The sequence below is a fragment of the Colletotrichum graminicola genome (genome assembly GCF_000149035.1).
Source record: "Colletotrichum graminicola M1.001 genomic scaffold supercont1.26, whole genome shotgun sequence".
Taxonomy (NCBI): domain Eukaryota; kingdom Fungi; phylum Ascomycota; class Sordariomycetes; order Glomerellales; family Glomerellaceae; genus Colletotrichum; species Colletotrichum graminicola.
The window spans coordinates 278,737-306,036 of NW_007361030.1; the positions used below are offsets into that span (position 1 = coordinate 278,737).

A 27,300-nucleotide genomic window follows, 5' to 3' on the forward strand; every position below is an offset into this window, starting at 1 on the left:
ATGACGCATTTATCTTCCCCTTTCCAGCTAGATCAGCCGCTCGTATCACCTCTACCGACGTTCTTCACATTGATACAAAAGAACTGATCTGGAGATGGCGATCTAACGCTTGACGACATACAGTACTAGGTCAGAAGTCTGGCAACAGCAATAAGGCTGGCCCAATTGACAGCGACAGTAGGGTGGTGAGACACACGTCCTTTTGACCCCAAGCTAATGGGCCCCTTCTGTGACTCCTAATTGGGTTGTTCTTATTGCTGTCGTCAGCCTTCTGGCTCAGTACTGTATAATACGACGATTGTGTAACCATCACGGATCAGAAAAGCACAAATTCGCAATGCCGTTTCTCCTCCTCCTAGAAATTGAAACAGGGACTTTGAAACCCCTTTTCCAAGGACGCATTTCTGCTTTTTGACGGACTGTCTTGTGTAACAATCTGAATTCCAGTAATATTGCGAAAACCGGTAGCGCTACACCGTCTTGATCAGTCTGAAACCAAAGCCTTACTGCTGTCCATACGTCTACTACTTGGATGATACAGTGTTGAGTCTCCTTGGAGCTGCATAGGCTGTGGCAGACGGTTTACCTCGCGCAATGTCCTTTCCGGCCGAACTTGCAATTGTGCGTTTCCGGCGAGACGCAACATTTGCCCAGTGGAGGGGTTATATAAACAGACGCAACGGAAACCAGTGATGCTTGTTGAAAGTTGCAGCAGGGACATTGATGAATTGTCCTATCATGGCAGATCATACAGCCTATACCGCATTCCGCAATGGCCGTATTAACTCCTAGCAGAGAGCCACGATATCAAAGCATGTTGTCAAGGAATCCAATCCTCTTCGTTCATCTTATTATTCAAGCGTCTCTACTGAGAATCGCATCCCTCGCCCGAAAGAAACAACTACCTGAGCTGCGGTCGAAGTAGGCGAAGTTTCAATACGGGAGCGCTCAACCATCTTGTAGCGACGGGATGGCTGAGCAATTACTAAACAACAGCAAGAAATCAAGGCAGAAAAAAAAAAAGACCGACGATCTTATTCATTAGAGTAAAACTCGATTGACGTCCGAAAGCTCTGGTACTACGGTACTCGGCGTTGAGCAATTTTTTGCCCACCATATCTGGAGCGTAACTAATACAACGAGATTGCGGGGATGGAGTCCAAATAAACTCGCGGGTTCTACGTCATTGACGCTCCGGTGACGTGACCTCGGGACCCTGAACATGCTTTCCCCCTCATTCCAACGAACGACTCTTTTGTCCGCTGTTCTGTCGATTGAGGGGGGCAGCGAAGCGGGGAAGCGCCAATCCCAGGTTATGATTCCAAAAAAAAAAAAAAAAAAGCCATGGCGTGATCCTTCCCGCAAACCTATTTGAGCCTGCGCCGTCTTGTCTGCCGCTACATTGTCGGGTATTGAGGGGTAGCTTTTACACGCACGCATCAACACCAGCAGTAACAAACGACAAGATAATCACAACCCTACCTACACTAGTCGGAGCCAGACCAACACAAGCCCACTCACACACACACACACACACACCATGAGCAGACACGTCCTCATCCTCGGCGGCCACGGCAAGGTCTCGCAGCTCCTCACCCCGCTGCTCCTCAACAAGTCGTGGACCGTCACGAGCGTCATCCGCGCCCACGAGCAGGTCCCCGCCGTCGAGAAGCTCGGCGCCGGCCACGCCGGCAAGCTCAACGTGCTCGTACGCAGCATCGAGGACGTCACCGACCAGTCCAAGGCCCAGGCCATCCTGGATGAGGTGAAGCCCGACACCATCGTATGGAGCGCCGGTGAGTCGTTTTCCCTTGCCTCTTTCTTCTCCACGAGTTCGTGACGCTTTGGCGCCATATCTTAAAGGCCATCATCAGACGGGAGGGATGGGGGTCCTGCAGAAAGAAAAAAGTTAGATTGGGCGTTGACGCAATTGTCATGACAGGTGCCGGTGGAAAGGGAAATCCCGAACGAGTGAGTTTCACCCCCGGACCCCCCGCCCCCAACACAACAAAAACGCAGTACCCGAGCGTTACTGACCCTGATCCACCCCTCTCTCCAGACCTTCGCCATTGACCGCGACGCGGCCATCCACTTCGTCAAGGCCGCCGTTGCCACCCCCTCCATCAAGAAGTTCATCCTCATCTCCTACCTCGCCTCCCGCAGGACCAGGCCGGCCTGGTGGTCCGACCAGGCCTGGGCCGACGCCCAGGCGGTCAACCAGAAGCTGGCCAACTACTTCAAGGCCAAGGTCGCCGCCGACGAGGTCCTCTGGCGCGAGTCCAGGACGCGCCCTGACTTTGCCGGCGTCAGCCTGCGGCCCGGCACCCTGACCGACGCCCCCGCCGGCCGGGTCGAGCTCGGCAGGACCAAGAGGGCCAAGGGCGAGTCAAGCAGGGAATCCGTCGCCGAGGTCGCCGCCCTGATCGCAGAGAACGACGCCTTCGCGACGTCGTGGGTCGACCACTTGGACGGCGATGAAGATCCCAAGGCGGCAGTGGACAGGGTCGTCAAGGAAAAGGTGGACGTCGCAGAGGACGAGGAATTCTACGAGGCTTGAGCGTCATAATCGGGGTGTTTATTCTTGATATGTCATTTATAATACTACACTAATTCGGCGTTTCACGTTCATCATGCCATCAGGGCGATGTGCTTCAACTCTCTGTAAAAAGGGGGGGAGAAATGGTCAGCTTGGCCCACTGTATATCATCGGCATGGTTGACTTACTCTTGCACCTGCTGCCCGACCTTCATCGGCGGATACACAGCCTCCTCCCCTTCGTCCTTGCCCAGGTTGAACTGCTCGGCCCTGAACTTCTGCGCCTGCTCCGCCAGTTGAGGAATCGGTGTGATGTCATGATCGGACGACAAGTGGTAAAAGAAGGTCGACGAGATGCGGACCAGCGGGCGGTCGGGGAACTGGGTCTTGCGGCGCTCAATCACGTCGAGCGTCTTCTCGTTCACCACGACCTCGTGGAAGCCCGCCTTGATTAGGCCCCCCGTGAAGTGCTCCAACTGCTTGCCCGCCTGGACCAGGAGGTAGTTGCCCTCTGGGATCTTGACCGAAATCTTCTTGCCAGTGTTGCGGGCCCAAATGTGAAGACCTGGGTATCGGGAGCGGCCGTGGATGGTGAGGAAGTTGAGATCCGTGTGGAAGCCGGCAAGGATGGTGTCTTGCTTGCCGTACTTGACCAGATCCGAGGCTGTCGGTGCCAGGAGGTGCGGTCCGTACTTGGCGGCGTTGCTGAAAGTGTCGGCCGGGAGACCGAGACCGACTGCCGCCATCTCAGCCAGGCCAGTGACGGCCTGCTTCATGGACGTCCCCCACTTGTCCATAGCCGACGGCCAGCGCTCGCGAATGTGAGGGGCTTCCGGGATAACGTTGGGGGCGTTGAGCCCGGGGAACTCGGTCTCGTACGGCGGGTTCTCGCCCATGCGCCAGAAGAAGCGGCACTTCGGGTCGGGTTGGTGACCGCCGATATCGAGCGGGCGCTCTGAAGGCGCAAGGCGCTCGATGACCTGCAGGCAGGGCTCGTCGACGGCGCACTTGGGCTTCTCCGTGTTCTCGAGCGTCACGCCGATCTGGTAGCTGAGCTCCGGGCGTTCATCCTTCTTGAGTTCTTCGGTCGGCAGTGCGAAATAGTCCTCGAGGAGGTCGAGGAAGGTGGTGTTGTCGGATTCCGCGACGCGAGAGTCGTGCAGTACGAGAGCGCCGTAGGTGATGAGGGCAGTGGCGGCCTTCGCACACTCGTCGCGGACGGCGGGCGAGTCGCGCGGCTCGTTGAGGAAGACATCGAGGTCGATTATGGGCAGGTCCATCGGGACATCTTGCGCGGCAGCCATGGTGGGCAAACGTATACGCGGGTTTCCTAGTAATAGAGGGGTTTGGAAGGGGTAAGACGTCGTCGACGTCTGAACGCAGGATAAGATGGCGGGGATGCAGTCGTGGAGAGCTCGTTGCCGCTGACGCTTGGAGAGAAAGTTATCACAGTCGCAGTCGTGTAACAGAGTAGTGACAGAGTGGTTCGAAGTCGAGTCGAAGGCGCGGAAATGTTTGGATTTTGTGTCTTGCTCCGTGGCACATGTGAGCTCTTCGAGATGCGCGCGTAGTGGGGGTTTAGAAACTAAGAGGGTCGCATGGCCTACCCGGGCGCTTGGCCGGAACAGGCAACTTTGGACCGACCAAGCCGTTAAAGATGTACCGGTAGGCAATTTCGACCAATCCCGCCTGTCTGTCGGCGCTCTCCGGGAGGGCTGTTGGCAAAGTCTGGGGTGGGTTGTCGACCCAGATCTCGTTGTGGTTTCCATTTGGGCTTCTTCTCCCATTGGAGGAATACTTACGAGCGACTGGTCTTCGTCGCGCACGCGAGCCAGGGTCTGGCCTTGTCTTGATTGTCCTGCTATTTCCGCCGGTCATCTCCGGCGTCCAGGCGGGCAATTGAAGACGCTTCCTGGTTCTGCAATTCGCGACTTTTTGAACACGCACAGCCAGAAACGAGACCCCTTTATGAGGCTCTCAAAGTCCATCCATGGCCGTTCGTTCTCTGTCTTGGCCATTGGCCTGCTCCGAATAATGCATGCTTGCGAATGTGATGCCGGGACATGGAGGTTCCCTCAATCCTCCTTGGAATCTTCCGCATCGTCGGCAATTTTCCGCGGCCACTCAGGGCAGATATCAATCTGCTCCCGTGGAAAACACAGCTCCAAGAATAAAAACAGAAGATAGTCGACGACCACACAGAGACAGAAGAGCTTGCCCGCCCAAATGCCGCAACCGTAGTAGCGTTTGAGTCGGTCGATGAGGGCAAAGGACCGCACCCGACTATTGCCAAAGGTCGAGGGATTGGCCGTATCGAACCCGTAGAACTCGGCTTCGCTAAGCTCGCCGGTGATGCCGTGGTAGACTCGCTCCGTGCGGATGGCGACATTGGTCCACGAATACATCTTTTGGACCTGCTCGTGGAAGCGTTCCGTTCGGACCTTGTTTGCCCTCAACGCGGCAATTGCCCTGCCTGTCGCAAGGACTAGGTCGTCCTCCTCCGGCTTTGCAAAGACAGTCATGTGTGACGGCAGGACCTCGGGGATGCCACCGACCTGCGTGCACACGACGTACAGCCCGCAACTAGCCGCTTCCACGATGACTGTTCCGAATGCCTCCGTCAAGCTTGGATGCAGATAGATGTGGCCTCGGACCATGACGTCTCGCACTTCTTCGTGACGGATAGGGCCTAGCATCTCGACTCGGTCTTGCAGAACGTTCTGTTCAATCATTTGCTCGAGGTCGATGGCCTTTGGGCCCGACCCGGCGATGATAAATCTCGTGTTTGGGTGGTTCTCCAGGATCCGGGGGATCGCGGCCGTCAGAAGATCGGTGCCCTTATTGTAGAACAAGCGGGATATCACTACGATTGTGATCACGTCGTTCGGTCCGAGATGATGCGCCGGCGGGGGGTTCTGGCCAAAGGCTTGCCCAGCTGCGTCGGTAGACGGGTAATCGAGCGGGCGGAAGTTCTCGGCGACGACGGCGTTGGGGATGACCGAGACCATCAGGGGGTCGAGGGAGGCTCGGAGGACAGTATTTTCTTTGCTGCGACGCGAAGTCAGTCACTTTTCTCGACAGGCAGATCAGGGCGCAAGCATACCATGTATGGCTAACGCAAATGACATGGTCCACGTCGCTGAGGGAGAACTTCAAGATCTTATTTGTAAGGATACTGGAAGCATCCGCGAATCCGAAGAGGGAGTGGTCCGTAAAGACGGTCCGGAGACCCATGGTCCTCGCGTGCAAGATAGCTTCATGGCAGAAACTGCTCAGACTCGCGTGGCCATGGACGATTTCGATCTGCTCTCGGATGAGGATGTTGCGAAGGATCGGGAAGAAGGAGAAGACGGTCGGGAAGGTGGCCGATCGGAAGATGACGAGGAAGGGAACGTGATAAACGCGCAAGCCATTGGTCAGATTGCGCACACCGCTGCGGCCTTCGTAGGCGTGGGTGATGATGATGACTTTGTGTCCACGGTCAATAAGCTTCGTAGAGAGCTGGTAGATGTGGCTCTCGACTCCTCCTGGCTGCGGGAAGAAGAAGTCGCTGACCATGGCAATGTTATACGTTCGACTCATGTTGTCGGCTTGCTCTGCGCGAGCAATTGTCACGTCAGAAAGTGGCGCTGGGTCATTGTTCGTCGACGTGCTATGGGATCGCGAGATCGAAGTTGCTTCGTCGCAACGGTACAGACAAGATGACCTGAGCTGGAGGAGCTCTGTCACTAGATGCGATAAGGCAGAAAGTGCAGGCGGTGGAGACAGGCAGAAACACGATAAGGAAAGTCGGGCCAACTTTTTTTCTGGATGCGCCAGCTGCCCCTCCAATATGGACTATGCAAGCCTCGCTTTGAAAGAAACCGCTCGCGTAAACGAGGTGATTGTTTTTTGTTTTTTACTCCGGGTCGCGAGTGTTCAATAGACAAAATGTACGCCCGTTACGTTCCCTCGAAGAAGACCAAGGAGGCACCGCGGCCTGCCGAGCCGTCACCTCCGCCTCCGCCACCACCATCGGCGCCGGAATCCTCCTCGGCCCCCGCTGACGACGGCCTCGTATCCGGAGGCTCGACAGCCAGCCCCTACGCACGATTCGTTCCTTCAAAAAGCTCGAAACCCCGCGCTCCCCTCGCAAATGTAATCACGGCGGACACCGACGGCCTGTCTCCGGCGACCAAGCGCAAGCACCAGGTTTCTGCCGAGGCCGAGGAGGAGGAGATGCAAGTCAAGAAGAAGAAGAAGTCTAGGAAATCCGAAGATGGGACTGCGCCGGATGAAGATGCGGCCACGCCCAAGAAGTCCAAGAAAGACAAGAAGAACAAGACCTCGAGGCAAGACGACGAACCCACAGGCGACGAGGCACATCGGGAAACGGAATCGCAGGGAACGGGAGACGGCAAAAAGAAGAAGACGAAGAAGAGCGCGCCAGAAGCCTCTGAATCCGAAACCGCAGCACAGGGAGACGGCGCAGAAGGGCCCGGACCCAAAAAGGACAAGTCGAAAAAGAAGAAGGGCCGCGACGACGCCGGAAACGGGGACGGAGAGGGAGACGAAGTCGATGCGCGGCACAAGGCCGTCCTTGCCAAGGCCACCAAGTACTTGAAAAAGGCCGCCGAGTTGGCCCCGGCCGGCGCCCCCGAGAAGATGGACGTGGACGAAGAAGCGGCGGAGGAGGTGGAGGAGCACGGGCTGGAGCCGCTGCCGCAGCCCGAGCCCGCCTCCCTCGACGACTCCAAGCCCTCGTACGAGACGCTGCCGCACTGGCTCGCCGCCCCGATCCGCGTCGCCCCGGACACGCGCACGCCGTTCGCCGACATCGGCATCAACCCAAAGGCCGCCCGGGCCCTCGAGTCCAAGGGCTTCAGGGACGCGTTCGCCGTCCAGACGGCCGCCTTTCCCCTGCTCCTCCCGTCCTGCAAGCACCGCCAGGGCGACCTCCTCATCGCGGCGGCCACCGGCTCCGGCAAGACGCTGGCGTACGCCCTCCCCGTCGTGCGGGACATCAGCCAGGGCGCCGTCACCCGGCTGCGCGCGCTCGTCGTCCTGCCGACGCGCGAGCTGGTCAAGCAGGCGCAGGAGGTGTTTGAGCTCTGCGCCGGCGCCTTCGACGGCCGCGACCAGAAGAGGGTGCGCATCGGCATCTCCATCGGAAGCCAGCAGCTGAGGCACGAGCAGGCCGCCCTGGTCGAGAGGGAGGAGAGGTACGACCCGGAAGCCTACCGCGCGGCGCGCAGTCGGGAACTCGAGGCGTGGATGGACGTCGAGGAGCCAGCAACACCAGCCGGCTCCAAGGACGCGGCGGCTGCGGGCTCCCTGCCGGACCACGTCGTGGACTACACCTCCAAGGTGGACGTCCTCATCTGCACCCCCGGCAGGCTCGTCGAGCACATCAACCTCACGCCCGGCTTCTCGCTCGACCACGTGCGCTGGCTGGTCGTCGACGAGGCCGACAAGCTCCTCGCGCAGAGCTTCCAGGGCTGGCTCGACGTCGTCATGCCCAAGCTCCGCACCAACAAGTTCAGCGCCCGCGACTTCCCCGACTCCAACCTCGGCGGCGTCGTGCGCAAGATCGTCCTCAGTGCCACCCTCACGCGGGACCTCAGTCTGCTGAGCGGGCTCCACCTCCGCCGGCCGCAGCTCATCGTGCTCGAGGGCAGCCAGGCCGACGGCTCCGCGCCCATCGCCGAGCACACCCTGCCGACCCTTCTCAAGGAGTCCGCCATCAGAGTGCACGACGCCAACCTCAAGCCGCTCTACCTCATCGATCTCCTCCTCGGCGGCCACCTCATGTCCGAGACCGCCACCAAGGCGCTGTCCGCGCCCGCCGCCGAGCACGACGAGGACAACGACGAGACGTCCTCGTCAGACGCCTCCGCAGACACCTCGTCCGACGCCGGCTCCGACTCGGACTCGGATACAAGCTCCGACTCCGGTTCTGACAGCTCCTCGGACGATGACTCAGACGACGACAACTCAGACGCCGCCGCCGCCGCTGCCACGCCCAAGACAAAAACCGCCCGCACCCTCTTCACGACGACGGCCCTCATCTTCACAAAGTCCAACGAGTCGGTCCTCCGCCTCTCCCGCCTCATCGCCCTCCTCGAGCCGTCCCTGGCGCCGTCCATCGCGACCCTCACGTCGACCCAGAAGACGTCGGACCGCCGCCGCGCCCTCCGCGCCTTCGCCGGCCGCCGCCTCCGCCTGCTCGTCGCCTCCGACCTCGTCGCCCGCGGCGTCGACCTGCCCCTGCTCGACAACGTCGTCAACTACGACCTGCCCGCCAGCGCCGCCGGCTACGTCCACCGCGACGGTCGCACCGATCGCGCCGGTCGCGCCGGGCCGCTGGGAATCACGTCGAGGACGGCGAGAGCGGCTGGTTCTGGGGCAAGATCGCCAAGCCTGAGCAGCGGCATCCGCCGCGCCGCCCGCGTCGACCGCCTGCGCATCGGCGACCCCGACGCCGGCGGCTTCGGCGACGAGAGGGTGCGCCAGTACGAGGACGCGCTCGAGGCGCTGGGCAAGGAGGCCGGCGAGGCGAGGAGGCACAGGTAGAGCCTTTTTTTTTTCCCTCTTGTGCGTGGCGACTTTTGCGAAAAAGAAAAAAAGAGAAAAGGAAAAGGAAAAAAGAGAAAGAAAAATAATACCACCTTGAGGCGTTCAGGCAAAACCGGAACCCCGACTTCTGTACCATATCTGTAGCCCCAGTGTTGCAGGAACTCGCGCCGAGTCCCGTTGTAATGCACCCTCTGCTTGAATCAAACTTTGCCGTGCCGCCCCTCAGAATACGTGTCATCACAAGACGGGAGTACCATGCATAACCGCTCAGAAATGGCATTTGTAGATTGCCCTGGAATCTTGAGCCGGCTCTACATACCCAGCTCTTGATGTACTGGGTTGTCGTCGTGTTGTTGGACGAGACTCATAAAGGAATCAAACTGATCAAATCAAAGTAGTCTTACTCTCGCCACACCAAAGCCTCACACTCCCATCAACTTAATCATCAACTTAATCGTTCCTTGCCGTTGGTAGGGTGCCCCGTGACATATAGACGCATGATAAGAGATGGCGGGATGGGCCGCATACACTGCTGGCATTCGCTTCAGCTCAAGACGACGTCTCGCCGGCCCTTCTCCCACTAACTCCGGCAGCTGAGATCATCACTTGGTCACGCACAAAGGAACAGTACGGTTGGGAAAAGATTTGGTATCTTTGGAATTGACTACTAGTTTTTAATGTTTTTTCCAGCTTTGCAAGCGGTCGGCGGTCTATGTATCGGTTGTTTGTGTCTTGTTTTATGAATATCGTACAAAAGCTGCACAGGCAGCAGAAGAAATGTTCGTATCTTCGCTCAAAAGTGGGAAAGGTTCCGTATTTCTTGATCGGGCGGGCCAAACAAAAACAGAAAGAAACATGAGAACTACAATGCGGCATTGGTTCAATTCAGTTGACCGATCCGGGGTAAGTCATAACATGAGCAATAAATGAGTTGGGGGAAAGATAAGCAGACAGACGCTCGATTTTGGTAAACAAGAACATGGGCCCGATCTCTCCTTATGTGGCTAGGCGGGATGCGTAATGGGGGACTGTGTTGACTCGTAAGTAACTGGGCGGTCCAGACATCTCAAGTCCGGGGCGGCACATCAAGTTCGTTGCCTCGCTCGGTTGGCCGGCTCTCGTTCGACACCGGCCGGTCAACAGGTGACAGCCCGCCGACGCTGGCAGCCAAGATACCGGGCATGCCTAGAGCGGCCTTCATCGCCGTGTTATTATGCCGGCTGGAGGACCTGGAGCCGCTCCGGCTGCGCGTTCTCTCGCGGTACTCGCGAGGCTTCATAATCACCTCGCTTATCTGGCTGATTCGTCCTCCCTTGATGCGCTTCAGGAACGCCAAGTCACCTCTAATCTCCATCAGAGCATCCTTGACGCCACCCAAGGCCTCGGCATCCTCGTCTTCCGTCTTCTTCTTGCGATGCCACCTGGGGATCTTGGACCAGCACCAAGCAAAAGGCCTAACAATAGCCTCAAAGGCGGCGTCGGGAAAGAGACGGATAAGGACACCGACGGGGATCGAAAGGAAACCCAGGACGATGGAAATTCCCCACTGCGGTCCGTTAAGTGGCTCGACCTTGAAAGCAGCACCTCCAACAAAGACGATGAGGACCTGGCCGCCGGCCATGATGGCCATCATGACGGCGAAGAGCATGTTCTTTGTGATTCCCTCAAAGATGTTGAGTTTGTTGTCGATGCGTCTGCTGTTGATAAGCTTGAAGATCTGCATAAAGACGAAGACGTTGAAGACGAGCGTCTTGCGCTGGGCCTCGGGGTAGTTATTGATACCAGCCGGGCGAGCAAAATGCAGGATGAGGGTGACGATGAGTTGGTAAATGGACTGGCCGATAATCATCTTCCACATGGGTGTGTTGATCAGGGCAGCCGTCTTGGCCTCGGGCTTTCGGTGAAGCATGCTCTCGGTAGGAGGGTCGGTCGCAAGAGCGAGGGCGGCGAATGTATCCATGATAAGATTGACCCAAAGCAGTTGGACAGCTGCAAAAGAAGTTAGAATGAGGTGTTAAAGGGACAGATTTTGTGCAAAGTGAAACTTACCATTCAAGACGGGCGCCTGGGATTCGCTCCCCACAGCGGTGACGAAAGTCAAGACGACGGCGGTGATGTTGACGGTGATCTGGAACTGCAGGAACTTCTTGACGGCGTCGTTGATGGCGCGGCCCCAGGCCATGGCCTTGACGATGGACGAGAAGTTGTCGTCCATCAAGATAATGTCGGAAGCCTCCTTGGCGACTTCCGTTCCGGTGATGCCCATGGAGAAGCCAACGTCGGCAGACTTGAGAGCAGGTGCGTCATTTGTTCCGTCTCCGGTGACCGCGACAACTTCGCCCAAGCTTCTCAGAGCCTTGACCAAAACTCTCTTGTCTTCGGGGCTCGAGCGAGCCAACACACAGAGATCCCTGACGATGGCGAGCCGCTCACCATCATCCATGCGGCGGAACTCGATACCCTCCATGACCCTGCCCTTCTCTGTCAAGATGCCGCAGTCCCTTGCAATGGCTCTCGCGGTCTCAACATTGTCACCGGTGACCATCTTTACAGACACGGACGCGATGCGACAGTCCTCCACAGCCTTGGGGACACCAGCTCGGACGGGATCCTGAATGCCCACAACGCCCAACCATGTGAGGTTCTTGAAGATGCTCGAGAACTCGATGTTTTGAGAACCCTCCTCCCTGCGAGAATGCTCCGGTGGCCATTGTTCAAAGTCGCGATAGGCGAGGGCAATCGTGCGGAGGGATCGGCGGGCGTAGTCGGTGATGATCTGTCGGATAGCATCCTGCTGTTCCGCATCCATCGATGCGGTGCCGGAGGGCTTGGTCGGGTCGTTGACGGCGTGAGAGCACTGCCCCAGAAGGATTTCGGGAGCACCCTTGACGAAGAAGCGGTACTTCTTGTTGGGCAGACGCACGACAGCACCCATGGCCTTTCGCTTCGAGTTGAAAGGGAAGAGCTGCTCAACGGGGCAATTCTCGCGTTCGATGGCAATCTGTTGGAGGGCGAAGCACTTGCGGGCCCAGTCGAGCAGCGCAGTTTCGGTCTTGGTTCCTACGAAAACCTGCTTGCCGTTCTCTTCCGTTTCAAATGCAGTGGTGTTCATGGCCACGGACTGCTTGATAAGGTCTCTGAACCCGGAGTCGAGGGCTGATGAGAGCTTCGACATGGTGATTTCACTGACGGGCCCGCTTTCCGCCTTCTGAGCTCCTCCAGTGACGTGTACTTGGGCCTCGTCCTCGCTGGCATCGGCACGATCGTCGCCAGCGGCGAAACGGAACTTGCCCGTACCCAGAGTGCCGGCGACGACAGTCATAACGTTCTCCGTGAGAGTGCCAGTCTTGTCAGAGCAGATGACGGTCGCATTGCCCATGGTCTCGCAAGATTGCAAATGGCGAACGAGGTTGTTCTCCTTCGTCATTCGCTTGGTGGCGTAAGCCAGAGCCAGTGTGACGGCCAAGGGCAAGCCTTCGGGAACTGCAACAACGATGATGGTGATGGAGGTGATGAGAATCTGCAAGAACCGTTGACCCTTTTCCTCCGGGCTGTCGTTATTCTGGGGGAGATGAGCCAGAAACTCGATTGTTAGGACGCCGAGAAGCAGCAGACCGGCACCACTGCCGAGCTTTGCAATGTAACCTGGACATCATGTTAATGATGTACGCTCTCGCCGCGGAACGGAATAAACATACCCGCAAGAATATTTAGCTTGAGCTGCAGAGGAGTCATGCCGGGGTCGTCGCGGAGGGACATCATGGTCTTGCCGTGGCTAGAGTTCTGTCCAACGGCAGTAACCAAGAATGTACCAACGCCGTCCAGGACTCTGGCTCCAGAAATGATGAATGGGTCCAGCTTCTTAGGGTTCGCTTCCTCCTCGAACAGCGACTTCATGACCGCATCGGCGGGCACCTTCTTGATAAGGTCCGACTCCCCGGTGGCGGACGACTCGTCGCAGCTGACGTTGTGACCGTCGATGAAAACGCCATCCACGGGAATGATGTCTCCCTGTTCCAAGAGCATGACGTCTCCGACCAGGACTTCGTGCACCGAGAGGTTCGCAGGCTTTCCGGATCGAATGACCTTGACGATGCGGTCCTCCTTCTTCTGGTTGAGTTTGCGGAACTGGCGTTCCTTTTGCCAATCGTTGAGGGAACCAACTACCACGACGATGGTGATGGCGACAATGATGGCCACGCCCTCAACCCATTCAAGCCTGGCCGTTTCATCCTCGTGATGTGTCGCGCCGAAGGTCTGGTACAATCCCAAAGCCAGGGAGATGACGGCTGCCACGCTCAACAAGATCAGAACCTTGTCCTTCATGGCAATCCAGGCGAGCTGCAGGAGCGACAGCGACTTCCTCTCGGGCAAGAGGTTCTGGCCAAACACCCTCTTCCGGTCGTCGAATCCTTTGCCGTTGCCCCCTGCATGGTGGTCAACGTCCTGCTGCAGGGCATCTGTCGAAACCGCTTCTGGAGACGAGGGCAGCTTCTTGCCGGCAGCGACGGCCTCTTCGAAGCTGACTGCGCCGTCGAGCTTGGATTCATCGAGACTTAGACCGGCGCGCCGGTCGGTACGCAGACCCTTTTCCAAGCCTACTAAGCCACCAACGGCGACAAAAGCATCGAGGCTCTTGGGGTTGATAAGCTTTGAAACCTCACCAGGCGTGAAGGCGAAGGGATTGTTGTCGACGCGGAAAGAAGCTTCTTCACCGGGGTTCGGTGCGAGAGCGTCTTCGGTGTTACCGCCATAGCCCTTGGGGGAGGCTAAAGTCTGGATGGTTGGGGAACCCTTGTCAGTCCCCCCCTCGTTGGATTTAGATTTGGCCAATGTCGTGTTGTTGGAGTCCCACGACTGGGCGCGTGATTTCCTCGTCGGCACCAATAACGTATTGTTGATCTCATCGCCGTTATCTGAGGACGGTGTTGACGAAGTGTTGTGAAGTTCTTCTCCTACAAATCAGATGCGATGGTTAGCTGGCCCAGCCAGACGCAATTCGACAGAGTTTTTGTTTTCTAACCCGGGCCAATCTTGAAGGAGAAGTTGGAATGTAGCACGCCGTCATACCTTGTTCGTTGACGGCTGATGTATCGAGCGTGATAGTAGGGGCTCGTGACCGCGTTCGCGGCGAGTTATCCCTTGGCATGATGGTGATGCCTTGGTCTGGATGTATGTCGTGTAGTTTTCTATGGTCTGAACGCCGTCCTCCTGCTTTGGATGGAGTTTAAGAAGTGGCGAAGCAGAAAAGAGCAATGTAAAAAAAACCAGACCAATCCGTCTAGCTAGTGTTTTTGTTTTTTTTCCCTCTTCCCCTTTTCCGAAGAAAGAGATGTGCGGTCGGCCGGTGCTGATTGGCAGATGCTTTCGGTAAGTGGTTTGTTTGGTGCTAGGTCTGCAGACGAAAGGAATTTGGTTGCGCGGGTGCAAACAAAGAACGACTGATTGGGATACCACGAGGGAGAAGTGGAAAAAATAGGGTACGAGTGCGATCTGATGAACGCCCGCAGGTGGCAATCAGTGTAACCCGTGAGGCCTACCAGGCGTATTCTGGGGGAGGCTGTGTAGATAGATTAGTGTTGTTGAAACGGATGGAGAGGGGAGAGTGGAGGGAGGAGAGAGATGTATTACAATGGAACTATGGGTATACCACGATATTGTTGAAGTGAAATCTGGGCCCGATTTGAGAGGAGAGGGAGAGGGAGAGAGAGGGAGAGAAAGTGGCGGACTGGGTTGGGTTCTGGGGATGGTGGAGAGATTATTGGTGCCAGCGATGCTCGATGCGTGATGTGTGATGCGATGGCTACCGATTTTGGGAGGGGGGCGTGGCGGTACAGTCACGGACGTGGACGATGGTAGACGCCCAATGTAGGTAGCTTAAATCTGGAAAAAAAAGGGGGTCCGCTAGGTACTAGGTATGGAGTCTCAATGTCATTGTTGCCTCCTCATATGGATTATCGAAGGGGGGCTGTGTAGGCAGTTGAGTTTTCTTCTTCTCCTTCTTCGTTCTTCCCTCTTGGTCGTGGGTTCGCGGCTAGACCGTTTGGGTGGTGTGTTGGGTATCTGCGTGGCGATTCCGATTCGACAAGGCGAGGGAAGATGACAACAAGGTGCGAGGGATGGGAAGGGGAAAATAAAGTTTGCCTGACAAGAAAGATACGTGGGACTTAGTCTGGGGATTTTTGTTGGCAGGGCAGACTTTGGATAAGAACCCGGTTCCCAGGCCACGCAGATGATGCAATGAGAGAAACGGATATCTTATGAGTGAGTGAGTGAGAAAGAGGCGTGAGCGTGAGCGTGAGCGTGAGAGTGAGAGTGACGAGATGAGCGCCCGCACGATTTCCTGCTTCCACCCACGGCGCTGCTGTTTTCTTGTTTCGAGACAAACTAAGATGACAGACAGAGGAAGGCAACAAAACAATAAGGGGGAGAGAGAGAGAGAGGCTAGGAGAGGCTAGAGGAAACACCTCGATGCGATACCACCCACCGTACATGATACTGGCCATTACACACTCTCGCCTCTTACTCTCAGGGCGTCGGTCCTCTCTCGCTTGGCTTGGGCAATGTCCTAAGTCAGGCTTGGCTCTGGTGAATAACAGGAGACCGAGGACATGCACTTTTTTTTACACAGCCCCCATGGCCAGGCTTGGCAAGGAATTCTAGCTAGTCTTGCCAAGAGACTGCTGGCGTCCAGTACGTAAAGGTGCAGCGGCCGGTAGTCAACTAGTGTAACCACTCCTGTCAAACAACCAAACAGTCAAACAGTCGTGAATCCAGGCTTGTAACCGCTGATGACTAGCTGGCTGGCTGCCCTGCTCTGCTCTGCTCTGCTCTGCTCTGCCATTCACTCACTCACTCACTCGCCAAGACCCTTCAGCTCAATCCAACACCCGGGTGCTTCCTCGTCTGGCTTCAATGCGTCCTCGTTGGCAATGTATTGGAGTCCAGCCAACAACAAGAGGGAGGTGAAGCGCCAAGCCATGTCTTTGAATTACGGTGGAGTTACATTGAAAATGGGGAATTAAAACATCGCAATGGGTCAAGGCCTGGATATGGGGGAGACCCTCGTTCTATCTCTCTCTCTCACTCTCTCTCCCTCTCACTCTCTCTCCCTCTCACTCTCTCCCTCTCTCTCTCTCTCTCTCTCTCTCTAACTGCCTCTCCTCGTTCATTCCCATCTTTCCCCACGCCTCATCGGCCATCCGTCGATCCCTACATCTTACCTAGACCCAGCCAGAGCGCGCACCTGTACCTGATTTCGCATGTCACTCAAAAGTATGCGCCAAGAATATACACCCGCACAGCACCGTTTCACCGAGGTGAGAGGTGGATGACGGGGTATAAGCTATCCCGCCCCTAGTCACCACGCGCCCGATTGTCGCTGCCACGGGGCTTTGGTCGCTCCAAGCCCAATGGACTGGCATGACAATCCGCCTTGAACGTTGTGACTGGATGGAACACAAACGCCGAGACATTACTTTTATTCCCCTCCCCTGCACGGTCCCGACTTGAGTGCTTTGGGCAACGAAAAATAAAATACAATAGAATAAAAAAAAAAAAGGAAAAGGAGGCCGCCGGCTCCGGAAGTGAGGTGAGCCACAAGTCCGTCCCTTCTTGGCAGGAACCTACCAGAGGCAAGAAAGAAAGGATCGACCGCTTGGTTGTGATTCAGCTCGATTTAGCGATCCAGCACCCGCCGGCATGTCTCGAGACTGCAACGGGTTACATGATGAGTATTTCTGTCGATGAGGGAGACGGGGTGAGGGTTTGATACCAAAAAAAATGGGGAAATAACAACAGACGAAAACCTTGGCTAGGCATACCTATTTCATCTCATCACTCGCATAGGGCACATATGCCATGAGTGATCCCAAGGGTGTCATCAAAAGCTTCCCCCCACGTGTGTGACCACGCTGAGGGATGCAGCACAGCACCATAGCAAGTCCCCGTGCTTCACACGTCGCTACGCGCTACAGGACGCAGGAGGGGTCGGGTCGGGTCGGGCTGGGTTGTCATGGTCAGTGATGCATGCATGCATCTCACCACTGATCATTACTGACATGTGGCTGCAATCGTCAAACCATCCTACCCTGGACGCGCGAGAAATGGGCCAGGGCAACCAGACCATCCACCATCCCTACGGTCTCAGCGGCCAGCACCTCGCTCGCCGTAGGGTAGGTTTCTTTGTCCTACCCGAAGCAGGGCGTCCAGCTCCCGGACCCGGCGACACCCTGGCAACAGCGAACCGGAACAAGACCCCCCGGGAGCAAACGAAACAAGGGCGGCGAGGCTCATTCGTTCACCACCGCAAGTGGAGAGAGAGAAGGCAGCGTTCTGGTATGGACGGACGGGGCTGGCTGGGCCTCTGTCCCTAAAAGGGTCGATGACTACCGAGCTCGGGATGATGCGCTTTTGGGGAGCTCCAACACATCGCAAAACATCTGATGAGCAAGATGACATTGCGATGCCATAGCCAAGGAAGGCCTTGGAAGGGAAACGGGAAGACTAAGAGGGCTTTTGCACTGCCACCCTTAGCCCTTAGTCGTCTCACTCCGTCATCCTCAGGTTGTCCTATGCCAAGCCTGGCCTTGACATCATCAAATCACAACCATAGGGACAAGACATTTTGCCGGCCAGTGTCCAGGTGCAGTTCACCACCATACAAAACATGATCTTCCCGATGGCTGCTTGCTGCTGCTTTGCTTGTGTGTGTGTGAGAGAGAGAGAGGGGGGGGAGGGGGACGGGAAGTTCCAACGAATGCCAGTGCATGTCTCCGACAGATTGGGACACACATTGCCCATCCGGATACCAAGACGCTCGCTCACACGTGTAGTTCACAAGTAAAGGAGACGAAGACACCGGGCGCCATGCATCGTGATATGCCAAGACTTGTCCAATTTGCCGTCTTTTTGTTTTGATAGCCTGTTGCATCCTAGTTTAGCCCGTCCATCCATCCCTCATTCCCCCCTCCCTCCCTCTCCGCAGTCTGCACTGAATTAGGTTAACAGCCCAACACCATCTTCCATTTCCTTCGTCTTACCATTCTTCTCCTCTGACGTCGAGATCCGGCCGCCTTGAAAGCTAACAACCCCTTCCCCCGTAGCGACGAACGGAACCCCATCTTCCAGCCACTCGCTTTTTTTTCCCCATCCCATCCTCATCTCAACTCCTTAGCCTCGTTCCAGTGTTTCCATACGGATGGTTCGACAGCGGGCACCCGAGCGGTCAACCTTTCCCCCGTGACTAACCCACCACAACCTTCTTTTTTCCCTACCTCTTCACCGACTCGAGGACCCAAACTCAACTCTCACTTGGACGTACTACATCAAATCTCTCTCTTTCTCTCTCTCTCTCTCTCTCTTGACAAACGGAGGCACAGCCTCACCGCACCGTGGCAGCCAAGACCGGTGGACCGGCCGCCATGCGCGAGTCGCCTGCCGCTTCCCTGTTTGCTGCTCCTGTTAGCCAGAACAGAAAAAAAAAAGGGCCAGACCCCCGCCAAGCCAGAGGCCAACGTCGGTGAACCAAGGAAACCCAAACAAACAAACGATCACGAAGCAAGATCTTCGTCTGGTTTTTTTTTGGGGGGGGGGGGGGGGGGGAGGTTTTTCCCCCTCCCGCCCCTCCAGTGCCAGCGGCGTGAGGAGACTTCCCCCCCCCAACAACCGTAGCTCGTCATAGTTTCTCTCTCCCTCCCCTCCCACAAGCCAGCAAATCGCTTCTCATCCGGCGCGGTCTTGGCAATGGCGCAGCAGCTCAGATGACTAACCTGCCTCTCCGATCACTCTGTCATTCTATCAATGCAAGGTCGCCTCGATGGGGCGGAGATGCGCGCAGGGCCGGCTCATTCCGTTCCCATTATTCACCACGCACGTCCCGTTTCAATACCTTTTCCCCTCCTCCCCTCCTCGACGCGGGTTAGGAAGTTGCCGCCCCCCCCCCCCCTTGTTCCGGACCTTCCCACCCCTAGCAGCCGGCGTCTTGTGGTTCTCCACAATTGTCGGCCCCGATCCGGGACAATCCCCCCGGTGTTCGTGGCCGTGGGGCCCCGACCCGACGGGCATCCATCGCGAGGCTTCCCCACGCATAACCGTATATTACTAGATCTTGGTAACACAGAGGAAAAGAAAGGGTACTCGCCCGTATACAACGATTCCAATTGCACAGGCCTTTTTTTTTTTTTTTTTTTTTAACGCGCTCATCACCACAGCCTCAGTCCCGAGGCGATTCCTTGTCAAGGAGCTTTGCCAAGATCCGTTCCAACCTAGGCACATGGCCACCTTAAGGCTCGGCGATCCTGACTGTCCCCCTCCCAATGCCATGTCATTTGAACCTAGATGGTCACGGGACGCAGGAGGCGGCATCGTTCTCGGGCATGTTGACCCAGCTCAGCCGCCATCCCAACCACCGCAGTCGTGGGCCCTCGCCCGCTCCGTCTCACCCTACTGTCAGCGCATCCCTCCTCTATCATCGCCATTGCGGCAGCGAGCAAAGCCATGACCCACATCTTAGACTGCGGCATCGCCTACGAGGCCTACACCCCCTCCCCCTCTCTATCCCCCTCCCGAACATGCTATCCGCGGCCCTCGGCGGGCCTGCCAGTGTTAACGTCCTCACCAATGCCCTCGCGACGTTGCGGCCGGCCTCTCAGATGAGCCTTGCCCTGACCGCGAGGGGGCTGAAGGCTACTGCGGGCCTGGCTGCCTGTGAAGAACAGCTGAAGGTGAGGATAGTGCTGAAGGAGGGGTGTGTGCTTTGTCTGCTAGCCAGGTCGGATGATGAGGATTGTAGAAGGGCTTATCAGTGACACGGGACTCCAGTCCTGTAGAGAGTTTTACGTTTCCACAATATAGTTTTCCGTTGTGATTATACAAAGAACCCGACTACGCGGGTCACCAACCTTGGGTCTCAATTGATATGTGTGTTGCATGTGTAGTAATCTACCTATAAATGTTTACTTCCGGGTAGCTGGTGTCATCTTGTCAAAGTAGTCGTGTTGAATTCTTTGAATGGAATCAACAAACCTCGCCAACCGTCATGTTTTCTGATCCTCATCCGCTTTTTGTCTCTCGGCGTCCTCGTTGGCCTCAAAACATAGCACCACGATACGTCTGATGGACCGCTCCATCGGGCGAATAAAGGCTCCTCCATTGCCCAGGGAAGCAGGGCCCAGGAACCATCCACGCCGCCGTTGGCAGTCGGTCGGATGAGGCCGCAGGGAATCCAGGCTCGGTAGCCTTAATTTCGCCCGCCGGCACTACGAGAACACACCCCTGGCCGACAAGAAGCTGCCCAGGATTCCTGGAGAAGCCGGCACTCCACCCTCAGACCCCGAAACAACTTGATGCTCGTGACGTGACGCGTAGAGCACCGCTGACGAGCAGTAAACCCCCGCCTCCCGCAGTTGCGGAAGTACAGCAAGCCCGTGGCCGCCTTCCTATATGATGTATAAAGTTTGTTTGCTCACTACTTTCTCAAAAGTCGGCCTAATTCAAAGTCCTTATGGTAACGTAAGAGGACACCGTGGTTCGCCTTCCTCACGTATAGTCATTCACTAGCGTATACGGGACAAATATGTGGCCGGCTCAAGGCAAGAAACGGAACGGGACGGACCTGGCCTGGCCGTGGGAAGCGAATCACTCGACGTCTCCCAGGCTTCACTGGACGGCAGCCACAAGCCAGACGAGCTTCCCAGCACGAGCATTTGGAGGCTCAAGTAACGCAATGGCCACAATCGGGCTTAATGATAACATTATCATACGAAGGCGGATGCTCGGTTCCGCTCAAAGTATCCTACATTCCTTGAGACCCAGACGCTTGGTCCTTTCTTTCTAGCCCTTACGCATAAAACACACTTCAATCATCAGGGTCGCGCGCAATACGAGGCAACGCCTAGTTTCTCGTGCCTACGCGCCGTCTCCTCGTTGTCGCTCCCAAGTCTGTATCGCCCGCCAGCTCATCAACATCGTCCTCGGCCATCGGCGTGTCTTCGCCAGTGGCTACGCTTGCCGGCCTCGTGTTGCCAGCATTAGATGGGGCTTGACCTGTGCGTTCCTTCTCTGCATTACGGAGCTCGCCAATGATCTTTTCAACCTCCATGGACATCATCCTCGTAGAACGGACGACCGCGTCCTCGTCGACCTCATATCCCACCACATCGGCACCATCAGCCGCAGTACCGCCCTTCATGAAAGCCGGGCCCGGTCCGCGGCTGGGGTTGAGATTGTACATGATGGCGTTGGAGAACATGTGGACTAGTTCTCGCTCAAGTTGCGCGCTGTTGATGATGCTCTTGGGAGGCACCAAGTCGTCACTGATCGGTAACAGAACAGAGCCAGTGCCCGGATCTCCCTCGGGCAGAGCCTTGGCGGCCTCAGTAGCCGCTCTGTTCCCGTGAGTGATGGCTGCGCGGATGGACTTAATGTCCTGAGGCTGCAGGATGAGCGTCTTGTAGCCAGGCGCGTCTCGCTCGCGAATCGGGTTTGCGAATTGATTTGCAAATCTATGGGCGCTGATTTGATCGAGGGCGGCGGCGCTTACACGGCCAAACTGCCTCGTCCACAGGACATGAGTGGGCGCCGTGGGCAGAGGCAGCGGCTCGGTCGGGGTGTCTTGACGCTTGCGTTTGTGAGGCAGCCGGGACGAAACGCTGCTGGGAGTGACCATGCTTCTTCGGCTGGGCACGCTTTCATCAGCAGTGGTATCGCCTGTCTCATCCTGAGGCTTTGGTGTCGCTCTCGGAGTCGCTCTAGGAGTTGCGTTCTCATCCTTAATTCTGGGCGCCAACTCATGGTGATCCATCGATAGCTCGTCCGTCTGAGATGCCACTGACGGACTCCTGCGCATGCCAACCACTGAAGACGGAGTGGTGTCGGCATGGACCTTGTTTGCACTGCGAGGTGGCCGGCCCCGGCCTCGAGGTGCGGGGGTTTTCGACTCTGTTTTCGGGATCGGGATGGGAACCGGTGTCGACTTCGGGCTGGCCTTCTTCGATGCTTGTGATGGTGTCGGTGCAGGCAAAGATGCAGGTTGTTGCACTGGGCTCAGTGGCTCAAAAGCCGGGCTTGCAACTTCCTTTCCGGCCCCGGACGGACGAGGCGTAGAAGGAGTCGATTTCAACGTCCACTTGGTACCAGAACCAGTAAGGACGAAAGTAGGAGGTGCTGTGACAGGCGTCTGTGGAGGCGGAATTGGCGTGCTTGCGGCTTTTTGTGCAGGTTGAGGGGTGGCTGCGAGTTGTGGGACGAGGCGAGGAGGTATTGCTGGACGGGGGTGTTGTTGTTGTTGTTGTTGTTTGTTGAACGGGGAACTAACGCGCCGCTGGGCATCAGCCGGCTTCGCCTGGAGTTGCGTAGGGGCCGGGACCGGGGCCGGGGCCGGGGCCGGCGAAGGACTAAACTGTTGCTGTGCATAAGGCGACGGGTGGGACTGGGGCCATCTCGGGGGAGGAACTGTAGTCTGTCCTGATGCGCCAGAGAAGGGGGTCGGCGAGGCTGCGGCAAGAGGGCGCGGTTGGGTTTGGTATCCGGCAGGGGGTTGTGGGGGGTGAGGAGGTTGCGAGGCGGGAGGGGCTTGTGAGTGAGCCTTTTGCAGCTGTTGCTGCTGCTGTTGCTGTTGTTGCTGGGTGGGCTGTGGCCGCACAGGAGGGGCAATCGGGGTCGTTGATAACGGACGACCCTGCGGGGGCTGGATGACAGACCTCTCTGGGGGACCTTTGACCGGCGTGGAATGCATTGGTGCCACTAGCTGTCCCTTTGGCTGGCCCTTTGGCTGCCCCTTCGGCTGAGCTTGAGGAGATTGAGGCTGAGACTGAGACTGGGCCTGGACCTGGGCGACGCTTTGTGCTGTGGCCTGACCCTGGGGTTGAGGATGAGCCTGCGCCTGCGCCTGAGCCTGAACCTGCGGTTGAGGCGGCACCAATACCGACTGCGGTTGCTGGGGATATCTTTGCGCAGGGTTTGGCTGGATTGGAACATGCGGTGGCTGCGGTGGCCCGTGGTATTGCCCTGTCGGTTGAGGGTACCGTTGTGACGGATGATGTGGCTGGCCGGGAGTAGACGGAGTGGATGTTGTAGGGACATTTGGCGGCATCACTGGACGGCCTTGTGACTGCGATGCTGGAGCAGCAGGTTGATATGGCTTCTCCCACTTGAGGGTTCCTGGTGTTGAGGGCTGCGCAGGTGTTGCCGGCCCTGACGTACGGGACTTCGTAATGCTGTCTGGCCGAGGTGAAATTGTCGGCAGAGGAACTGGCGACGTCGACTGACCAGGCCGCACAGGCGGGTGGATAGCGCTGCTAGGAGATTGCAGAACCTGGCCAGAGCCACTGGGAGGTTTAGGGGGCGGGTGTTGTTTGACTGCTGAGGCGGTGGTAGGTGTCGTAGCTGGTGCCCCGGCCGCGGCGACAGCTTGCGCCGGAGGAGCCACGGGCGACGGTTGAGATACGCCTGGAGGAGCCGCATCTCGCCTTGCCGGTGTAGGGTGGGGTGCGATAGGCGGGGTTGATGCTGCATTTGCTGGCGGCCGGACATGCGCCTGGGGTGGCAAGGGTACGGGTGTTGGAATGGGCACAGGAGTCTGGGTGGGAGCGGAGGCTTGTCCACTCGCGGGCCTGATCGGTCTCGGTACCTCGGCGGACGACGTCGCCGTAGGCGGCTTGACGTGCTGATGCGCCGCGGCTTGTGCAGGAGTCGGAACGGGGGATGGTATTGGGACAGGCGTCGGAGTCGTCTTGGGGCCGGAGGTGCCGTTAGGACCTGCTTGGCGGGGCGCGTTGGCCTTGGCCCGTTCGTTGGCCTCTTGCGCCTCGAGAACCTGAATCTCTCTTGCCAGTGTCTCGATGCGCCGCTCGTCGTCTCTGACATCCTTTACGACGTGAGCTTTGTACCTCGCATAGAGCCGATCAACAAGGGCCGGGAGCTTGTGCAGCTGTTCCTTCACCTCCTTCAACGTAGGCAACGGCGGACGGTTGAGCTTGCGCCTTTTGGAGTTGGGCGACAAGGTGCCATCGGGCTTATCGGCGGTGGCGGTCTCGCTCCGGAGCTCCTCCTGCAACAGGTGCAGGAAGAGTTGCCGGAGCGCATCCGGGCTCAGTCGTTTAGCGTCATAGGTCTTGTCATCCTTGATCAGGGAGTTGTTGACGAGAAGATCGGAAACCTTGATGAAGGCCGCAGCCTCAACGCCGTGCTTGAGGATGGCTTGAAAAAGGAAGAGGGACTCGAGAGGAGTGTAGGCGGCCGGATTATTCATGCCCCAATGTGCACCTCGCCAGTGATCGAGGGGGCCTTCAGGTCTCTGGGGGAGAAGATGAATGGGCGCCAAGGTCTGCATCTCGGACGTTAGACATGTGTCATCTTTATCACGGTGTCGCAAGGCTGAAAGTCGCGTCGCGGGACGTACTGGCAGCCTCTACGAGGAGCTCTGGGCGGGCTGAGGCATCTATCTGGGCGCGTTCAGGGGTGGGAAGGATGGCTATCAGGGGCCGATGTCGTCGCGCATCCAAAGGCGTGTCGTGCGGGTGATGTTTTTTTTCGTCTGGTCGAGGAGGGTCACGTGACGGGAGATGGGTTTGACGACGTGGTATTTCGCGTGTTTATTGTACTGCAGGCGGGCCACTTGGGCGGTCGATGAATTTTTCTTGTTGGTCGGTCGGCAAGGTTGGAGAAGAGAATGCGGAACTAAGAACGGGAATCTGGAGCATGCGGCGAGCGAGATGAACCACGGGTGCAGCACGGGCGAGCTTCAAACTTGGGGCGAGGGGGGGGGGGCCGCGTGAGGCTCCTGCGAAATAGAAGCCTGAGGGAAGAAACAAAAGAAAAAGATGAAAGAATTGGCCGGAACGGACCCGAGCTGCAGCTGTCACGTGGCCTTTGGCAGAGGTCGTCCTGCATCACTTTACTTTACCTTATGTAATACACTGTGCAAACTGTGCATCATGCCGGGTGTCCGCCCCGACACCTGGCATGCTCTAAAGGGGGAGTCCTCTTAGCACCTCAACCAGTTTCCTTGGCTTTGAGGAGCGTATCGAGAATAGCTACCAACTATTCGTCTGGAAGACTCTGAAAGAGCTACCATCTTGCTATCATAAGGATCTTCAGGAAGGGTGGGAGCCTATGCTGGATTCGGTTCAAACTGTGTCGGATGGTTTAGGCATAGCCAGTGGGCTTATTGCGACCTTGAAGGTGTGGCCAGAGCGAATGGAGACTGCTCTGGACAAACCGATGCTAGTCACTGATGTCGTAGAGCGGTTGGTGAGGAAGGGCTGTCGGTTAAGAGAGGCTCACCACATCTCTGGACGCGTCGTTGCATTGTCCAAAAAGCTGGAGATTTTGATGGACCAGCTGACCCTCAAGCAACTGCAAGCCATTTATTATCGGCTCACAGCAGACATTGCTGAGGCATTCGAATACGAAGCGAGTGTCGAGGCGAAACCGGCTAAAGGCGGCGCCAGTCGATCAAGCGTGCTGGAGCAGATCCAGGTTGTCAGGTCTGTGTTGGATGAGGGGCTTGATAGCCTAATGCAGGGTGCGGTTGAAGCAAGGGAATCTACCGTATGACGGACATGACGAAAGATACGCTTCATGCTGTAGTAAAACATATAATCCAATGGCGACGCTCTTGAATGAACTAAAAGTTTCCAAAATGATATCATATCGTTTGAGAAACTCGAACAGGATAACCGCCGGGCGAGCCGGACATGGGAGTCGTCGTCGTCAATCAATAAATGTTCAGTCTTTGAAGGCATCTTCCTATGAAAAGTTGAGCTGTTAAGAATCGGCAGCCAACACGCCGACTTGCTGCCGATAGGAATAGAGTGGCAAGAGGCATCGCAAAAGGCATTGCAACAGGCATTACTATTACGGGGATAGATAAAGCTAGAGTCCAACTGGCTCTCCGTTTTGCTTATCCCCTCCGCGGCGACCTCTGTGCAGCCTTAGCCCCTAGTACACTTGTCAATTGCAAGAAAGTCCTGTGCACAGAGTGATTTCTATTGCGCGATGAATGCCAATCAATGGCAGACACTTCCTGTTCTTTCTCCTATGGGTTGTTGGTTATTGACGTCGCGCACAGCTATGGGTATTGCCTGCAGCAGAAAACCCGATTGAAACGAGGCGCCAAGGCATCAGCGGGGCGGAATGCAGTAACGCCTCAGGGTAAAGACCAAAGAAACTGGGGCTGCTTGCGGCCCGTCGGCGCTTCTGTTAGCCAGAAAACGGAGAGAAGTCTGAAGGCCAAACAAACCCCGGCACCTCACGCAGCCAGTTTTTGGTCGAAACAGATCGGTCATTGTTATCACGGGTCCCATGTCAAGAAAGGAGAAGAAGCTGAGCTGGCCAAAAGGGGAATCCACAATGAAGCCATCCGTCCAATGGTCTCCAATCCCTCTCTTCCCGGTCTCCCGCTCTCCCGGTCTCCCGCGCTGGGGAGGGGTTCCGAGGCTTGCGGGATTGCATCCCGGCCTGATAAAAATTTCGTTTGATTGTTTGTTAGCCCGCGCGAAAGACTGAATGTTTGTCGGGCAGCGAGGATGCCATCTCTCGACCCTCTTTTAGACCGTACTCCGTCTGTAGCATGGTGACACAGCTGGCAATGCCCCAGCCCGGCCACGCCGCCACTGATTTAGGGATGTTGCCGCGCGAGTAAGGATTCAAACGTTACGTTTCTGAAGCCTGACGTTGAATGCGTCTTGAAAGCGGCCACTCATCCGTGCTCGTCGCATGTGCCCGACCAGGTGGTGTAATGTAGTGTGGTGTACTCCGTAGTGCAGTGTAGTAGCGTCTCTCTGCTTGGCCAGTCTTTTACTACGTAGTGTGCTTGCTCACAGAAGTCAATTGCTTCGGCTCGGGTGCTTTGCGTTGGCATGCATGCTGTCAACAGCAGGGCATGTCCGAGTGTGCTAGAGTGCTATCAATAGGGCAATAAAGTACCCTCCCCTTTCCATGGATGGCGAAAAATTACATACATTGGGCATCGTGGGCCGTATCCATGGATCCGCTCCGTCATTTCCATACAGTATCAGCCTGTACGAATGAAAGTAAATAGTAAACAAACTCGTAATTTATACTCTACCGCACTAAACCCGAGATGCGCTTACCTAGCTCGGGCATGTGAGTGTGTCTGTCTTGCCGTCCCTCACATTTGCGCACTGGGGAGGAGTACCTACCATCTTGGCTGAGCTGACCCGAGGCTAGAGAAGAGACGTGACTCGG

The 27,300-nt window shown here is 56.8% G+C and overlaps 7 protein-coding genes across 7 annotated transcripts; 3 read left to right on the forward strand and 4 right to left on the reverse strand.

The window, feature by feature from the left end:
- Positions 1-1,540: 1,540 nt before the first annotated feature.
- On the forward strand, positions 1,541-2,557 carry GLRG_06886 (NAD dependent epimerase/dehydratase; the record flags this gene model as incomplete). Its single annotated transcript, XM_008097426.1, has 3 exons — positions 1,541-1,796; positions 1,943-1,971; positions 2,060-2,557. 3 exons carry the CDS (start codon positions 1,541-1,543, stop codon positions 2,555-2,557), a joined length of 783 nt encoding a protein of 260 aa, XP_008095617.1.
- Positions 2,558-2,720: 163 nt separating this feature from the next.
- Positions 2,721-3,839, reverse strand: GLRG_06887 (uncharacterized protein; the record flags this gene model as incomplete). Its single annotated transcript, XM_008097427.1, has 1 exon — positions 2,721-3,839. The coding sequence occupies one exon, from the start codon at positions 3,837-3,839 to the stop codon at positions 2,721-2,723; it is 1,119 nt and encodes a 372-aa protein (XP_008095618.1).
- Positions 3,840-4,610: 771 nt separating this feature from the next.
- GLRG_06888 (uncharacterized protein) lies at positions 4,611-6,117 on the reverse strand (the record flags this gene model as incomplete). Its single annotated transcript, XM_008097428.1, has 2 exons — positions 4,611-5,583; positions 5,639-6,117. 2 exons carry the CDS (start codon positions 6,115-6,117, stop codon positions 4,611-4,613), a joined length of 1,452 nt encoding a protein of 483 aa, XP_008095619.1.
- A 348-nt stretch (positions 6,118-6,465) lies between these two features.
- On the forward strand, positions 6,466-9,087 carry GLRG_06889 (DEAD/DEAH box helicase; the record flags this gene model as incomplete). Its single annotated transcript, XM_008097429.1, has 1 exon — positions 6,466-9,087. One exon carries the CDS (start codon positions 6,466-6,468, stop codon positions 9,085-9,087), a length of 2,622 nt encoding a protein of 873 aa, XP_008095620.1.
- A 1,069-nt stretch (positions 9,088-10,156) lies between these two features.
- On the reverse strand, positions 10,157-14,239 carry GLRG_06890 (calcium-translocating P-type ATPase; the record flags this gene model as incomplete). The annotated part of the gene is made up of 4 exons (XM_008097430.1): positions 10,157-11,079; positions 11,140-12,735; positions 12,789-14,045; positions 14,161-14,239. The coding sequence occupies 4 exons, from the start codon at positions 14,237-14,239 to the stop codon at positions 10,157-10,159; spliced, it is 3,855 nt and encodes a 1,284-aa protein (XP_008095621.1).
- A 6,744-nt stretch (positions 14,240-20,983) lies between these two features.
- On the reverse strand, positions 20,984-24,421 carry GLRG_06891 (uncharacterized protein; the record flags this gene model as incomplete). Its single annotated transcript, XM_008097431.1, has 1 exon — positions 20,984-24,421. The coding sequence occupies one exon, from the start codon at positions 24,419-24,421 to the stop codon at positions 20,984-20,986; it is 3,438 nt and encodes a 1,145-aa protein (XP_008095622.1).
- Positions 24,422-25,422: 1,001 nt separating this feature from the next.
- GLRG_06892 (argininosuccinate lyase) lies at positions 25,423-25,647 on the forward strand (the record flags this gene model as incomplete). The annotated part of the gene is made up of 1 exon (XM_008097432.1): positions 25,423-25,647. The coding sequence occupies one exon, from the start codon at positions 25,423-25,425 to the stop codon at positions 25,645-25,647; it is 225 nt and encodes a 74-aa protein (XP_008095623.1).
- Between the last annotated feature and the right edge of the window lie 1,653 nt (positions 25,648-27,300).